This window comes from Thermobia domestica, chromosome 7, assembly GCF_964235325.1.
Source record: "Thermobia domestica chromosome 7, izTheDome1.hap1.1, whole genome shotgun sequence".
NCBI lineage: Eukaryota > Metazoa > Arthropoda > Insecta > Zygentoma > Lepismatidae > Thermobia > Thermobia domestica.
The window spans coordinates 79,425,127-79,444,001 of NC_137460.1; the positions used below are offsets into that span (position 1 = coordinate 79,425,127).

Sequence of the window (18,875 nt, forward strand, 5' to 3'; positions counted from 1 at the left end):
AAACTAAATAAAACTATTATTCAAAAAGTAGTTCACAGGAAACCAAAAAGACATGATACGTAATCAAATGTAGTTGAGTTTGTTCCTCTACTCGCTGCCTTAACTTAGATTTTAGGGAAATTGTTTTTCGGGCAACACTGTAATTTCTATGGATGGTAACACTGAACATTCTTCAGGTCCATATTTTCTGTTGTAGAATAGCATTATCTATGATTGTGGTGACTTGCATTTCATTATCTTCTTTCATTGATGAATAAACAAGCAAAAGAAAAATGGTAAATTTTGTACGATTCTATTCGACATTATACCCTTACTAGGATTTAAACCTGCAGCGAAGAGCACCGCTGTAGCTACATAATTATGAAAGCAATGAAGCACCATGGGCAATGAAGCATTTGTTTCGAGTTTTATGTTCCTTTTCAGCATAAGAGCTATGGGAGACATGGACCTACAATTTAATGTGGGATCTGAACTACGTGAGCTCCGACAAAAAGGAATCCAAGCCTTTCGAAGCAAACGCGGAAACAATACTTGGTTTAAAAAGGATCTTCCAGTACCATGGCCTACATTTACTTCTACACAGCATAAATGCATTCAATCTGTTTTATTTGAAAATGTTTATCACCATCAATCTACGAATCGAAAATTCTATGATAAGTCATTTTGATTTCGATTTGGAAGCTCCAACTGAGATACATGTCCCTTAACGCAAAGCTCGCAACAAAAAAATTGACGAAACGAAATGGATACGAAGAAGGAAACTAACGTGGTTAGAAATGTCCCACAGAAAAACACAGTAAAGCTAAATACTTTCTCGTCTGGCAGTAACCATAAGAAGCAACACGTTGACCCACAAGACCATGCTATACCGCCTTCAGTTAATTTTCTTCCAGCACTCATGAATGAGGTTAATCATAGGGTTCAGCAAAACCTTTAAATTACAAAAATCCGCAGGAAAGGTATTTTTGCGCGGAAATATACATCCTTTCTTAGTGTGTGGTGTTCAATACAAACTATATTTCAATGTCCTGCTTCTAATTATGATTTAAAGCTTATTTCATACTTAAAAACAGAAAAATTAAGTGTAAGCTGTGCAAATTTCTCAAACGAACGTTCGGCTGTATAAATTCTGGTTTCAACATGTAATTTATCAGTAGACAAATTCTGCAAGTATGGTATCTACTTACTTCTAATTTATTATTTTAGAAAACTTTTATAATTCATCTACATTACTCAAATGCCGAGTATTGCAATGAATCCAGTAGAAAAGCTCACTCATGGTTAGTAAAAGGCGAGGGAGGCCGACGTTCAATTCCTAATGGAAGAGTTTAGGTAATTCGGATCCCACGCAAACTGTATGACACGTTTCATTAAACATCGGTACTCAAACAGTATATTAAACCTTAACACAAAGAAACTATTCAATTGGAATCACCATAAATTGGAACAAGAATCAAATGGTTTTCATACACGTGCTGAATCATCTCAGTACCGGCGGATGGCGTTCGCAAGGTTTGCTTCCTTTTATGCATTTCATCACTTTGGACCAAAAAATACGTTAAAATCATAAGCTCAATCGACTGCTTAATAAATACATATTATACAATCGATCCTGTAACAACTTCATATTAACAAGAATATTCCACCTTAAATTAATACAAGCTGAACCCATTCTGGAATTAGTTCTTATTTGGGCAATATAAATAAGTTATTAGTAACTGAAGAATAAATTCGAACTATTATTTTTTAAAGATTTTTTTTGACAATATTATCACTGCCGATCAACAATAATTTTTAAAGTACAAGTTCCACGGCCTCTCAACCTGAAAACTACGAGTAATGTCAACGGTGGACCTGAATATCATGGGACTTACCCATTTATCTTCCCAGCAAATATCGTTAATTACACACTTCAAACTGTCTGTCTGTCTGAGTGTTCTGTCCGAAGGCAGGTTATAGCCCACTTACCCCCTAACGTAGCTAGGAAGGGTTACAAAATCAGTAAGGCAGGGTTACGGTGGCCAGTTGCTTTCCTCCGTGGTTCAAAAGGGGGTATAGCGAATTAGTAACGAGCTAGAGTACAGGAACAGGTTGAAAATCAGGATTAGAGATAGACGTATGCAAAAACTGTGTAATTATGATTCGTTACACAGGTATGACAGATTTCAAAATGAGCCCAGAACAACACATAGATCTACCCTTGAGATACCTCTGCTAGCAAACACTTACCAACCTTATATGATCTCAATATTACCCCACCCCATGATGTTCTAAACTTACTGAACTCTATTTTCTGAACGTTATTGAGCCATCAAGCTCAAGCAAGGACGTGATTCTTTAAATTGAAAACAGTCGATGTCAAGTATTGACATTACGAGCTCTATCGACTGAGAATTATTTAACCTACGCCGGGAGTCCTACCCGGGACCATACTCACCAAAAATACGTTAGAAAATAAGAGTTGTTGAATGCAAATATTTCCATATTCAAACTATGAATAAATATTGCACTAACAAACTACCCGTATAAGTGAATAACTCTTCATATAAAGTTGTTCAAATAATTATTTCAACTAAAATTGTTCGGATAATTTCTCTAATCAAAATAACAGTTTCATTATTCAAACGATCATTCTAATTATCAAATAATTTTAATGCCACTATTAGAAAACAGATATATGGAGTAATTAGCTTACAATAACAATTAATTTAGCCAATAAAAACACCGATAATGAACTCTTGTAAAATCATTCAGTGTCTGTTATGGTGTATGGCACACGTTAGTTACAAAACATTACTTGTTGTAATGTTAGCAGAGTGGATGAATGACATGACTTGCAAATAAACACTGAAAAGTAGTATGTAACACACAACAGACAACATTGACAATCTGTAAATTGTCATTGATCCCTTGAGTGCCAAGTAATAGTTCGAACATATGAAAGTATATAGGAACTTCAGAACGCGTAAGTCATTTTTGTCCCACGCCGTAGAATAAATTGTCCTGCTACTACCAACAGTAAAGAACAAACAATGATCTGATTCATTAAGAGACAAAATAAGTCTCTTTCTGGATGTACTTACAAAACCACTTTTATGTTGTGTGCAAACAGAATATTGTCGGTCAGAAAAAGAAAGACAAACCTAGGTCACCTTAATGATACTGAAAAGAAGTAATAAAAGATGCATTGTTGATCCTTGCTCTACTTCTTCCCTGGATTCTTCCTAAGAGGACAATGATATTTTACTTTCCCCATCACCTAACTATGGCCTCATTGGAGACGCCTTTCAATTTATTTTAAAGGAACGAAAGAGCTTTACCATAGAAACAAATACACTTGAAGAACACTGAAGTAATATTAGCATTGAAAAAAAAAAAGCTCAAGAATTTACTGTTAAGAGCACTCAAACAAGATTACTTTCAAATATTGTTTTCAAGAATATTTTTTCTTTCAATCCGTCTTGTTCGCCAACTTAGAAAGTTATTACAATATATATTTTTTTACATTGTCTTTACAATCCTAAATGGATTATTAATGTGAGAGAAATCATCTATATTAAGATTTACACAATCAAAACTTATATACAAGTAGTTACCAGTAATATGATTTTTAGTTTATTTATTTTCTTGGCTTTGTTTCATCTGATACATATTTTGTCGACTTGGACTTGATAACTCTGACAATGAAAATATTGCTTTTCTTCTTTAATTTTACTTTCAATTCTAGACTGTGATGTACACATGTAACTATAAGTCGCAAATTGTTGCAAAGTATGCAATTAGAATTTTATGACATTTAATTATCTGAAACAAAATTTCTAAGGAGACTGTTTTAAAATGTCTGAATCGACAAAACTTAGGACGACCTTCTACTTGTTTAGAAATAAAATACAACAATAATACGTAGTTCATTCAGAGGGACGAACATTTTGGTGTAGAGAAAGGGTCTTCAACTCATCTGATAATGGGGGAACATTAACGATTTCAATAACGCCTGTGAGCCACGAAGCTATACTGCGGTATTTAGAGATGTTTTCAATCGAGTATTCATGTTAAGTACTTAACTAGTCGCGCATCAGAGTTAAAGATCCTGATGACGTGCTGAGTATTTAAAAAACAAGTAATGAGAGGATAATATTACTGGGCACATCGCTCTCTACCAATTTTTCTATACCACCTATATATACTAGGTTGTTTCTCAGGTATTTAACTAGTCAGTGACAGTTCCCTTAATGGTAAGAAAATAGTTTCAGCTCGGAAATAAGCAACGATCGATGGATGCAGGATACATGAGCCTTTTTTTAGTATTCGAAAACTGTATCACAAAATGGGATGATAACTTTTCTCCATATGTTTAAGATAGAACACAATTTGATAAGAGTCAGCACTGTCTCGTTATTCACTCAAACTGAGTTACGAGCACAAACACTTAGTTAAACGTGTACGTCAATGGTTTGCAGCATGTGTTCGATAAATTTTTCTTCAAATAATCTCTTGTTTAACATGTTTTATATCAATCACAATATTGTTTACTTGCTGAACAAGCCTCGTATTTATAATGAAGAAATTAGTTTAATGTTAAGTGAAATGAAGTGTGTGGGAAGCACACAAAATTGGCCTACAAGACCTAATATATGATCCACTATTATGTCCCTATTTTTATTTTACTGCTATTTTATCACAAACGATGTAATATAAATAACGCTACCGTTATATTATGTTCTATTCTATGCCATTACATGTCATTATGTAATTGTTACGTTATTATTATTTGTTGCAGGCCTAACCAGTAATTAAGTGAAGATGGCGCAGAGACTGACATTGCTGACCGTGCTCGGATTACAGCGAGGATGGAAGTACGGCAGTCGCCTGTAATGATGCAATGATGGTGGGGACAAGAGAAGAGGAGACACATTGACTCTGGACGTGAAAACAAAGAGATTGGATGCGAATTTGTTGCGTACGGGTTTGATTACTCACCAAAAGGGTACTGGGCCCCCAAAGAGAATGTCACTGAAGAGGCTAAATAGCCAATGCTGCTGCGGCGTTTGTGCAAAGTCCCTGAAACAATATCATAGGGATAGGGAATTTGGTTTATCGTATGGTTCGGTCCAACGGCTAATTAAGGTGATCGACTGGAGACCATGGAAGCCACATTTTGTCCAGGCACTGTCACTAGAAGACTGTGATGTTATGATGGAGTTTGCTGAATCCACATTATATCTACAATGGATGGAAGAAGAACCAGAAATCCTGAATAACATTCTGTGGTCACACGAAGCAGTGTTCCATGTGGGTGGGTTTATAAATCGCCATAATTGCCAATACTAGACCCCTAGTAACAACAATCCTGGAGCTACAATTGAACGCTGACTGTGTGGTGTGGTATTCGTGATGACACTATTATCGGTCCTTACTTTCTTCGTGAAACAATAATGAATGCGGAAAGGTATGTGCACATGCTACAAATGTTTGTTTATCCCATTGTTTCAACCTGGGACGGAGTGGACTATTGGTACTTTATGCATGATGGGGCACCTCCCCATTTTATGCATGGGAAATGTTTAGTGGCCACCGAGAAGTTGACTTGACCCAGTGGATTATTTTCCTCTGCGGTATTTGAAAGAGAAAGTGTATGCCAGAAAACCGCGTGACTTGGACACTTTGGAAGCAGTGTGCGCGGGTAGCAAACGACATGTTGCAACTGTCTGTGAGGATCGTTGGGCCCCGACTGCAACGGTGTGCTACTAATGCTGGTGGCCACATTGAATGAAATGGCAAGGACCATAGTACATAACAGAACTGACAGCAACAATGGAACATTGTTAATGACAGAATAATAGTGAAAACCTTGAAACTGAACTTTTGTCGCTGCTTCAATATAAAATGCTAATGAAAAAATTAAATAACAAATATTATCAGGATTTCTCTTCCTGCTACGAATTTATCATCTTTGGCTATGGTACACCATGCTCACAGAAAGCACATACACAGTGACGGCTTTAGCGGGTAGACCGGGTAGGCATGGACCTACCCAAAAATTTTGAAAAATATATAAACGCTAAAGGATACAGTAAAGAGTAAATATATTTTCCACTACGGTATTTATATATTTAACAAATAGCATCAACCACTACCGTAAAAATAATTTCCTACTGTCATTAATCAACCAAATGTGTATATGTATCCATAAGCGAGGGAACGGGCCTATCCAAAATTAAAATCCTAAAGCCGCCCCTGCACGTGCTTTAGCAACTTAGCCACGAGGATGATAAAACCTTAACTAAATGAGAGTAACAAGTCAATCACACTGAAACAATTGCTGCCACAATGATGTTAAAATGAGAATAACCCCTAGGGAAGTCTCCAATGCATGCTCATGTAAGTGGGATCAAAATAGCGGCAATGAACACCAGAAGCATGATAACGAAAACAATGCAAGATAGCGCACTTGAAATTTTCTAATTAAATAACAATATAACCAAGAAAAAGTATTACTTGAGATTATGATAACATTAATCCAGATAATCCACAATATCACTTTCATAAAGCTTAACGTTTTATTACTTTTATTAACAGAAAATCCCGTTAGTTATCTATTTGAAAGGTGACAATCGATAGCAATTCAAATACCGAATTACTATTCCAAAAAAAAAAAAAAATGTACCAAGTATTTTTAAAGACCCACTGGATTTGAAAGAGTTATTTGATCTAAACAGAGTTTAATTAACATAATGTGGAAGCCAGTGCGGGTGGGGGGTGGAGGATCGATTCCCCTTCCCACCCAAAGTTTATCTTTTTTCCTCTTACCTCATGAGCGATTAATGTAATGTTGATATACAAGTTTTACATCAAAGCAGAATACGGTGGTGCAATATATGTATTACTGCAAATTCATATGTACACTCATGTCCAAAATTATTGTCGTATAAGTGTCTTCTTATAAGAATATAATTTGATAATGATTTTGCAGGGTACTTTTAATACTGATACTATGTGTATAATCGGGAAATGTATATTTGTGGTAAATTTTATAGGAAAAGAATATAAATACGAAAATTATATTGAGTAAAATAAAATGTTACTAAATGGACAAGAAAATTTTATTATTGTTTCATTGTTCTTATTTACTGCTCTTTTGACATGAAATTTGCCACATACATGTCTTTGCTGATTACATACATACTAACATTATAAGAAATACCGGACGAATTCGTTATCAAATTATATTCCTACAAGAACATATTTATAGATATGCGACAATGATTTTGGAAATGAGTGTATGTATGTATACAGAATACGAATCTTAAACATATTATATAAGAAATTAGTTATGATTTGTTATATTTTTGTTCTTACCTTTTACATATTAAACAGTAGGTTTCATCTTTTACATGTCTGTTTCTAACAAAAAACGACAATACAAAATCAATGAACCCTAAAGTCTGAAATTTTGTAACCTATCGGTAAAGAGCGCTTAAGATTGTTTTTTTTTTAATTATTACTATTTTGTTTTTTTAATTATTACTATTTATTTTTACCTTTTTTTATATAAAAAAAGAGGATGAGAGAAATCGCGCATCCTATGCTTCGGGCCTCGCATTCCATACCAATATCCTTTTCTGTGACACAAAGATAGAACATATTTATTTATTTCTGTTCATTCAAAATATGTATCATATACTTGCTCCTTTGAGGCTTATCATGACTAGACCAAGGAATCAGAAACAGAAATATTTATAGTTAATGATTTGCCTGGGTCAGGGTTGCCAACTGGCCAGTTTTTCACCGGCCTGGCCGGAAATAATGCTGTTATTTTGATTAAAGCCGGTGACCGGTACAAACTTCTTACCAGGCCCTTTATGGCCGGTTTTTTAAAATTTGTATCTAGTTCGAAGTATAGATTTTAAAAAGTAACTTTTACTCTGTAAATCCAAAACTGTCACCTTTCATCATCTATCAACAATCAATATATTTTGTTCATCTGTTTAAAGAATTTTAAAGAGATGACAGGAACTGTTTCAGAGAAAATTTGAATTTTACTTGTAAGGAATTTTATACGTTTATTGAGAGTAAAAAGGGACTTCTTAAAGCAATTTCCTGTAGTTGAAGTATAAATTTGAAAGAATAAATTTCATTTTCCAAACCCAAAATTGTCATGTAAAGATTAATAAACTTTTGTTCACCTGTTTCGATAATTTTAAAGTAGTGGCAGTTACTGGTAAATACAATAAAATGATCAATGCCGATTTCAGTTTCTGATTTATAGCACAATGTATCTATTAAGATTATTAGTGGATCTACTAAGCCTAAGGTTATGTAAGATACAGGTGCTAATGCACTTTTTGTTCACGATAGTGCATTTCCTTACTATGGATAGGTCTGACCAGAGATACTTCACACTTAGACCTATATCATAGGGAATTTTGAAGGGTGTTTTTTTTTTTTTTTTTTTTCAGAATTGGCAACCCTAGCCTGGGTGGTGTCACTCAGTTTAGATAGGGGGCGGGGGAGGATGAAATAGGACATACAAAACAACTCTTCCGATAAAAACCTGTGCACTTTTTTAACTTTCACGAGACATTTTCGAGACGAGACACACTCAGCTCTTGTCCCTTGAGCAACCTAAACCTGGCCACCCACCTACCTATCTTTATAAGAAGGTATATTCTCGCAATTAGCTCTTACGTAGGCGAGACAACGAGGTAACGAACTGCCTAGTCTTTGGGGGGTTGATACTACATAGTGGTCTGCGCATCCACCAACTACACTGGATTAAAACTCTAGTCGTGACTTCGAAATCGAGTCCACGTTATTAGTAGGTCTTGTCCTTCATAACTTTGGTGTTGTATAGTGACGGGAACAGAAAAACTACACTTATCGAAGTTTTAATACTTCGGCTTTCACAATTGTTTGATTTAACTTAATTCGATAAGAATACGATGTTTTTCCAAGTGAAATGGGGTAGTGCCTTGCTTTTAACAAGACACTATAATATTATCTTGACGTTCGTGAAATAAAATAAAAGAAAAAATGAAAATCTCAACGAATGTGGAACCAAAAAAGAAAAAAACACGTTCAATGTAGTTACCAGAGAAAAAAACGCATAAAAACATCTTTACCCCTTTCCGTTTCGTTTATGCAAAACATTTCTGTAGGTGTGATGGCACTTTTTCATCATCGAGAACGTTGGACCCGAATCACGCTGGAGAGGTCGCGGTGGCTCAGTGGTAAAGCGTTCACCTCTGATGCATGGGATCCTTGGGTCGATCTCAGCTCGCGCCAAGTGAACTTTGTGGTGGAGAAACACTGTGTGTGTGAGGGGAATTCTCGGGGTTCTCCCGTTTCCTCCCACTTTATTTTCCCTCATCATCACCGTCTCCTTTAGCCTAACCGGCATAACCGTGGGACGTGAAACTTACAGTTTTCATTTCATTTTTCCGAATCACGCTCACGCATTCTAATATATATATATATCACTACCAGGAATCGAATCTGGCTCTAATCCATCAAAGGTAAATACACTGAATATTTAACCATGAGGAAAACCTCTGGTATTATAGTCTTGTTTATTACTTGTAACTTATTACTTAAATGTATAGTCTTGTTCATTCATTTTTCTATAAAATGTTTGAAATAGGATGCTTCTGCTTATTTTTTGTCAGATTTTTTAAGCAACACATTGAACTCAAGTACGTACGTAACACACCTTATTAAAACATACGGAAGAGAAAATATAAAATAACATATCTATTAAACATTTCTGCATTTCTAAGTGCTAAAAATGCAAAATTCAGGGAAGAGGCCAGAACAATGAATAATGTTTCTTCTACTGAAATCAAGTTCATCTTTCAAGTTAAGGCTGGGCCACTATTTTTATGAAATAAAGACGTAATAACATGAACACTTCCTAAAGAATAATTCTGGCCGCAGGTCTACTCTTTTTGCCGGTCTAACAAACCGCAACGGTTAACTATTAGACCATGCCAGGTGAGTACAAGTTAATTAATTGGTTGCTATCTGATTCCTAATTACCCACAAGCACGGCAATTAAATAGTTAATAAGCAGATATTGCTAATCCTAGGAAGAAACTATGTTAAAACACACACACAGAAGACAGGATATTTTACGGTTCTTTATGACAGTCATACGTACATTATACTACTAAATAATGTAGATAATATAAAAATCTACGCAAGTGATTACATGTTAGTTGATGTTAATCTAATAATATATTCTGGCATACCTTCTTGTCATGTTCTTCTACTATTATGTCCTCAAAGCCACCACCTGAACTTCCAGAGGAATTTCGTCTCCCGTAATCCCACGAATCCCTTCGGATATCCAGAGAGTCAGTGGAAAATGCTGAAAAGCGGCGTGATCCCAATGAACCCGATGAATCCTTTCGAAGGGATGGCACAGCCAAAGAATCTTTACGAGACGGGGACAAACTAAGAGAACATCGTCTCTCTGGTACGGCTAAAGAATTCCGGCGAGAATTCGATGAAGCAAGAGAATCACGCTTCTCATGTAAATTGGGAATGGAACCTCGTCGTGAATCTACTGAAGATTTTCGTGAGTTGATCGAGTCCCGTCGTCCCGAGGAGCTAGTAGAACTTCTTCGACTGTTGCAACCATTTTCTTTCCCGTGCATGTCGCAATGCTTTGTTTCAACTATTTTAACATGGTGCTCAAGGATATGATTCTCCTGTTGAGCAATTTTTATGTCCCGAAACATGTCTTCTAAACGTTTAAGAACTGCAGTCTCGGACATTTTGATCTATATAATTTCACTACCACAACACGTAAACACCAACTTCACTTTCAAAGAGCGAAATGATAAGCACTTGAAAAGAACGAGCGCTGAGCACTGTTTACGGAATAATTCACTGCAACATGTATATCCGCTGACTCACTTGTCTACATTCACAACGAATTCCAAGAATATGTGATGTCAGTTTCTTTATAAAAATCGCCACACTTGACGTTTCGCGTACTGTCACATATGTCGAAGACGATTAAAAGGATTAAATTAATGTGTATCAGTACAGAGATGAGCGATAAAGCATGGAAGAAATAGTTGTTTTTTGTAGCAAAAAAATTACAAGAAATAAACACAAAGAAATCCTTTCACAAATGCTGCCGCTGTAGGCAAGTGGCACACTGGCTTTCCACTCCACACTGGATCACACTGAGTCTGCCATATTAGGACGCGGCACTACGTCTCCAGTCAATTGATGGCTGTTTAAGTCCAGTTTTTTTCCTCTCGTCAATTTATGCTGCTACAGACGCTTCCCGCAGGAAGATTTAAAATAGAGTTTCCTCCCCACAAAAATAATATATTCCCGCAATGTCAGCTATGCCATCCAACCTCCACAGGAATGGTGGCAAAAGAAAACAACATTAGTGGTAGACAAGAACAACAAAACTTGCAGAGAATTCCTTCAATTCGCTGTTCTATATGTCGTCTGCTATAGCATTCGGAACGACCGCTCGTCTTCTTCATTGAGCATGCAAACTGAACATCCGAAACGCAGGTCCCTGCATCCTTCGTATCAGACCACAAGAACCCACTACACAGAAAAACAGATGGGATGCGTGGGAGATGTATGAATATGTAAATTAATCTTCTTTGATTTACTTTGTATTTGCGGTGTAAGAACCATTGACACAGTACCTATGTCAAACTTGTTTCAATGCTATGAAATAGAAGTAAAACTAATTTGCAGTTTAGCGATGAATTGGAATAATCGCGCGTCTTTTTACTCCTTTCACATTACGCAACTATCACTGACCCAGTCTTGCTGGAATTTCATGCTCTCAGATCTTCCTTCAAGATACGAACGAAAAACTAGAGGGTTTCTCGAGTTGCTAGCACGCTCGCGTTTGGTGCGAGTGGTTCCGGGTTCGATTCGGAAACAGAAATCTATCATCCCTTACCTAAATGAACCGTGGGTATCATATCAAGAGTCAAAGAAATATTTCTTTCTTAAGAACAACATGATCGATGGAAAACAAAAAAGTTACAGCTTAATCTTCACCACAGCATTAAGGATGTATTTATCGACATACATATTTCGAATGCAGCTACACAACTCATTTAATATAAAAATCTGCTAAAAACATAAATAAATAAAATAAAATAAAAGGAAAAAGATACTTGTTTCACACTACAATTCAAATTTGACTGGAGTTTTTTGTTAATCTTTTACAATTGCTACCGTTTGCATTTTTTAAAAAATATAAATTGCTACAAAACTAGAATTTTTTCTTAAAACTCTCCGATAATAACTCAGAAAATCTTAACTTTATTACTGTAATAAGCTTGGGTTAACAAAAGGGATGCTCGTAATTACCAAACCAGGAAAAAAAATACTGTATTAAGTATATTCATATGAGAACAAGCAAAATCAAAAATGAAATGACTAGACTCATATCACAATTAAAAGATGCACCAATTACCTCACCATGTTTCGGTATTTTATTATCAAAATAATATTTTTAAAAAATAGAAGTTACTATCCTTTTGTCATAATAATTACCTAAATAATTCGTAATTCAGCGAAGTGGAGAAAAGTTAATGATATATTTTTAAGAAAATATTAACTTTGTGATTGCACAGTTCGTACGTAGTTCTTAATGTGTCCATAATGAAGCTTTTCATTGTGTGTTGAATCCGTAATGGCATAAGGAAACGGCAAATTGGAAATACGCTGTCCACGAAGCAAACTTTAATATTTTTGCAAAATAATAATAATAATAATAATAATAATAATAATAATAATAATAATAATAATAATAATAATAATAATAATAATAATAATAATAATAATAATAATAATAATATTATTATTATTATTATTATTATTATTATTATTATTATTATTATTATTATTATTATTATTATTATTATTATTATTATTATGGGAGAGAGAGAGAGAGAGAGAGAGAGAAGTTCTCAGTGGCTGGCTACTAATGAAACCGCCTAAGCTAGAAACTTCAAATTTGGAAAGGCATATGTATTATGACTAAGGTACTACTACGGGAGGATTGTTGGAAATTATCGAGGAAGGAGAGAATTAAAAGTGGCAATTATTATAATAAAATGTTCGTATCGTCGACTTCCTGAAGACTGTATACATGGAATTCGGTATATGGACTTCTCATTTCAAATATCAGGTTGTCAAAAAGTATTGACACTTTGGATATCAAAACTGAAAATACATTTATTGTGATTTAACAATAACATTATGAAAGAACATTATTAGGATGGATTCGCTGGAAATGGCGTCGAGTATATTTATTTATTTATTTATTTATTTATTTAACAATCACCAGATACAGCTCAGAGGCCATTTTACACTGGATATCCAACAACAATAATAACAATGGAAAGGATTTGGGAAGGTATCGGCCAGGGACTGTTTAGTAGATACCATCCTGGCATTTGCATGGTAGGACTGAGGGAAACCCAGGAAAACCTCAGTCAGGATGGTCGGCAGCGGGATTCGAACCCACGACCTCCCGAATGTGAAGCCAACGCTCTACCACTTGAGCTACTCGGTATAGGTAGCATAACAGAATTATCTGACCATGAAGCGGGGACGCAGATAATACGTTCCGAAGCAGATTTCTGTAGAGTATTATGGAATCTCTTTTCAAGATTCAGTCAGTAGTGTTAGCGTCAAAAGGAGCATTTTCGTCACAACCATAAAACTGCTGACCAGTGGAAGTTCAAAGAAGATAAACGTCATAAAGGGATCTAGTACATATAATACTGAGGTTATCTGAATATTCTGAACAAGAACAGGAAGGAAATAGTCAAGCCACGGTTCTGCTGAAGCAAATGGGGACCACAAAGAAAGATAATAGCAAAAAGAATATAGTTTTTAAGAAATAAGGTTAGAAAAAACAAAATCCGGAATCGAAGTCAAAAGGAAGATTTGTTACGAAGCCGAGATGATGTCAATAGATGTAGGCAGTTAATAGAAGTGAAGGAAGATATGATGCAAATCCTAATAGATGAGAAATGAGAATGAGGCCGAGAGAAGGCATGGTTAAGATTACGCGGCGAATTGAAGAGTATGAAAGGGATACTAATAGGACTAATGAATATCTTCAGTCAAAGAACAAAAAGAAGAAGGACAGTCTTTTTCACGTGGACCCGGGATAATGAACGGAAAAATTTACTGAAATATCGGACAAGGTGTTGCCGTAGATTTCATTTGTGATTTATTTGTTAATAGATCATGGGTTATGCAGTCAATGGTAATTTAGTTTGGCTTGTGTGAATATTGATCGTGGGATCATTTACTTATGTTTGTTTCATCGATAGGTCTAAGGGCATGATAAGCTATTATATATTTAGAAGAAGGACCAATACGTAGTATAGTTTTAGTTTTATTGTTATTACAATGTCTTAGATGTTGATAGTCTGTCCATGTAATAATAGTTGATACTGACTGAGTTCTACAACTTCTACGTATAGAAAGAACGATACGATACCTTTCCTTTGCGCTACGCTCATGGTGGAAGAAACAATTCAGTACACATTGCACCCTACAGTGATGTCAACATGGTATATGACACTCTTTCTGTTAACCAGTTCCGACTGTTTCTTTTGAATTAGTAGGTGCATTCATACTAATTCTCGGCAGTATAGATCCTGGTCTATCATTCTACCCGGTGGAAATGGCTCATGATGCTCTTACAATTCCAACAAACAACCAGCACAATCTTCCTGGGCGTCAGGTTTGGCCACAGGTTGTGGAACGTCTCCTCGCTTCGACTCCGATTTTATTCGCATGTGGTTGTCGTAGGTTGTCATTTTTCATCCCTAGTGATCAGTCGATTCAGAAATGGCTCGAGTTCGTTACATTTTAGTAGGATTTTACAGATGGGAAATTCGATCGAGTAAATGATCATGTGGCACCTAAACGTTGAGCTTCTTTTGTAGCCAGCTATCTCCAAATAGTTTAACACTGTTTGGTAATGGATGTTTGGGTCATTGGCGATATCATATAACTATTTACATGGAGATCTCGCTCGATCTTTACCAGAATATCATTCACTTCTGTTGTGATTAGCCGCCCACTGCGAGGAGCATCTTAAAGATCGAAATTTTCAAAACGAAAATCACTAAATCATCTTTTGGCTGTTGCTAACGTATCTTGTGCATAAACTCATAAATTTTTTCACACGTCTGCGCAGAATTGCGCCTTTATCGAAATAAAATTGTACAATATAGCAGTTTTGCAGAAAGTTTACTCATCTTTAAGGTCCAACACCTTACATTTGATTATACGAATTCCAACACTTATTGCACATCAACTAGCTTCAACTGCCAAATGTCGAATAACGCAAGGAAGTTATACAACAGAGGATCTGCATATATGTATCTTCATCCTATTAACTGAATGTAGCTTTAAAAAAAAAAAAAAAAAAAAAAAAAACTGATCGGCACATCTGATTGGTTATTCTCTTTTCCGCCATATATGTTGACTCAAAATATTGCGATCTTCGCATGTAAACATGTAGTGTGTCTGTCGTTTATTTTTAACTTGTTGCTTCATATTTATATTATACAATGGTTACATGCTGCACGTATGGGTGTACAAATAAGAGTGAGAAAAAATTACCCGGAATAATCTGTCACAGGTAAGAAAATCATCAATCATAGGATACGTATGGCTGTGACGTATGGCTTCACGATTTTGTGGTATGGGTAAATCCTCTCTTTTATAACATCCTTGGAATAATGTTAGTCCTGAGATGCTGCAACTCATACTCCGTGATATTTGGAACATTAATGCTATCTCATGCGGAAAACGCTCAACACATTTTAAACGACCTGATAAGACACGAGTTCCAGAGTTTTCCTTTTTTTAACATTTGACAAAAGGGAAGTAAAAGGAAGTGGAAATTACAATTATTATAATAAGATGCCTATACATCGGAATTAAGGTTAGAGATGTGAAGTTTGGTATTTGGATTTCTCATTTAAAATACTAAGACGCATGTTTAAGCGTTTATATATATATATATTTGACCTAGAAGGGAAGAAGAGGAGTGAAAAGGAAAAAAAGAGCGGGGATTACAACTGTTATAAGAAAAGTCCATAACTCGGAATTCCGTAAGGTTAGAGATATATTTGAAATTTTACTTCTAATTTAAAATAATAAGACATATTTTAAGTATATTTTTTTAAATATTTGATCTAGAAGGAAAGAAAAGAAGTGAAAAGAAACAGGGATGGAGTTTTAATTTATATATATATAGGGTAAACCTACCTAACTCCGTGATGTACCTTAATTCGTGATACGAGACCATTATTATTCACAGAGGAAGGTATGCATTATAGATAAATTTACATCAGTGCTCAAGAGAGGGCAGGAATATCGACATGTGGTGAAATTGTTTTCCAGTGGCAATTGTTACCGTGCGGGCGTCACTCACGATGTTAATTGGTGCACAGGGTAGAAAGCGGTTCTCAGTCAAGTGACCTTCGAAGACCAAATATTTTGTGTCTGTGCGCGGTGTCATTGTGTAGCTGTTGTTACAGATGTGCTCTAAAAATACTCTGGTTATCATTTTGTGTATAACATTGAAAGAGTAGTGCAACTGTAAAGCAAAAGACGATTATCAAATTGCATCATATTCTTCTAAAATTCTGAGTCAGGATGGCTCATGGTCGTTATGAGTTTCACTCTCTCTTCAACCCTTCCTTCAGTAAAGCATTTTCCGTAAACATCGTATCTGGTTTCACTAAAACGGGAATATTTTCTCTGAATCATCAAGCAGTATCCAGTGAAGCACTTAACAACAGTCCCAACACGTCCCGACTCCTCCCTGGAAGCAACTAAGTCTGTATGCGCTTAGAATGAATTACTCGCTTCGACCAGTATTTCTACATCATCGATGGATACTCTTCTCCGTGTACCGAATTTCACCCTGCCTGACAAAAACAATACTGTTTCTAGCAGAAAAGCTCGACGAGAGACGAAGGCAACAGTTCATCTTCCTGATCAGGCCACAACGTCGACGACAAATGCCACTGAAGTGGAAGGTGATTTTCCAGCTAAAAAGAACAAGTATCAGGGTAAGGAAACTGATGACCTGTGCGCTAGTTGTAACAAGAGCTAAAGCCCAGGAAAGAATCGTAGCCCCTGGATACAGTGCTGCTTCTGTTTACGATGGTTTCATGAAAAGTGCCAAATTCATAATTCACCTGACATAACCATTCTCATCTGCAGCATATGAGCAATGATAAATGACAATCACGAAATTAGAGACACACCCTCCCGGAATAAGATATGCTATCACGAAGTTAGGTAGGTTTACCATATATATATATATATATATATATATATATATATATATATATATTACATTCCTAAGTTTGAAAGATGTCACTTATAATCCAGAATCGAATTTAAGTAATCCTTCTTCTGGGTAAAAAATTCGACCTAGCAGTTTGTCCAGAAGTTCAACGAACAACACCCGAACCGTGATACCATCACAAATGACACTGTTGCTAAGTTGATAGCTAAGTTCACGGAAATAGGTAGTGTGAAAGACAAGAAGAGAACTGGTCGTCCGATGAGAACAGCTGATGAACAGACATTGACATTTACCATTGCGTCCATATTAAAAAGTCCGAAGAAGAGTACTCGTCAACTCTCAAAGCAGACAGGTTTAAGCCATCGGAGCATTGAGCGAATACTCAAAGTGAATAAATGTCATTCCTACAATATGTAATTGCTGCATCATACTAGTAAAGATTATAATGATCGCAGACTCCAATTATGTGACTGGGCTGTTGAAATGCAGGTTCAAGACAAGACCCGGATTTTATAGGAACCATTTTCTTCTTGAGTGAGGCTGAGTTTTACGTTGGCACAGGTTCAGTGAGCAAAACATGCGATATTGGAGTAAAAATAATTCACATTGAACCATGGCCCGCAAGCCAGCAGGCTGTAAAAAGGTAATGGTGTGGTGCCGAATTTGGGACATGAGGATCGTCACACCGATATTTATCAACAAAAACCTCAACGCCGAAAGATTTTGTAATACAGTTGCTGAAACCCTAATGGAACCGCATCCACCTTCTTCCAGCATGACAAGACACCTCCACATTTTGGAATGTATCTGCGGCAGTGACTTGACAAACTTTTCGGGGCACCCCGCGTTCGCCTAATTTTGCCCATGTCATTCTTTTTCATGTAGTGTCATGTAAAACCAAAGGCGTACAAAGAGAAAATATGGAGAATGGGAGAAAAACATATTCTCGAATGGGAAAGAATTGTCAAAATAACCAATTTTGGTTAAGTAGTTTCGAACATTACAGGGAGCGGATTAAGGGCGGAGTCAATGGAGTCCAGGCTCCTGGGCCTCCAGGCTCAGGGGGTCCCAAAAAATTCATCTCCTTAATATTAAAATATAGCAATCAAATTATTAAATTATAGGCTTCAGACTTATGCTAATTTTTTTCACGCTCACTGCGCTCACGGTATCGTTAGAGTTAAGTCTTCTTCGACCACCGTCTTCACGCAACTTATTTTGTGAGGGAGTGAGCTATTTTGGGCTTCTATTACAAACCAAATTATTACCTTGTGGTGATAATTCCTTCGATAATTCTGAAGATTAGGAGGAATAGAAATGCCTGTTCTGCTTAAGGATAAGATAAAAAATATGCTACAAAGTGCTGGAGGATCATTAGGCAGAACAGGAAGGAACAGTATGGTTCAAGTTTCAACGATTTATGCCACTTGGGAGTGACACAGCATGCAAAACTTACTTTCGTCCTTAAGTATTGCACACCAGTGTAGTTTAGTATATCAAATTATTATTGTAAGTTTCTCTACGGCATCCTTTA

At 36.0% G+C, this 18,875-nt stretch overlaps 1 protein-coding gene across 5 annotated transcripts in view; it reads right to left on the reverse strand.

Moving 5' to 3' along the window:
- Nucleotides 1-18,875, reverse strand: part of LOC145690219 (WD repeat-containing protein 47) — a 584,313-nt gene that overhangs the window by 341,782 nt on the left and 223,656 nt on the right. The window contains exon 1 of one of the 5 annotated variants that reach the window (XM_081764897.1): nt 10,248-11,422. The exons of the other annotated variants lie outside the window; for them this stretch is intronic. Coding sequence (XP_081621023.1) covers nt 10,248-10,775 — 528 coding nt within the window. The 5' untranslated portion in view covers nt 10,776-11,422. Of the gene's footprint in view, nt 1-10,247; nt 11,423-18,875 lie in introns of those variants that run through there. 5 annotated transcript variants of the gene reach the window in all.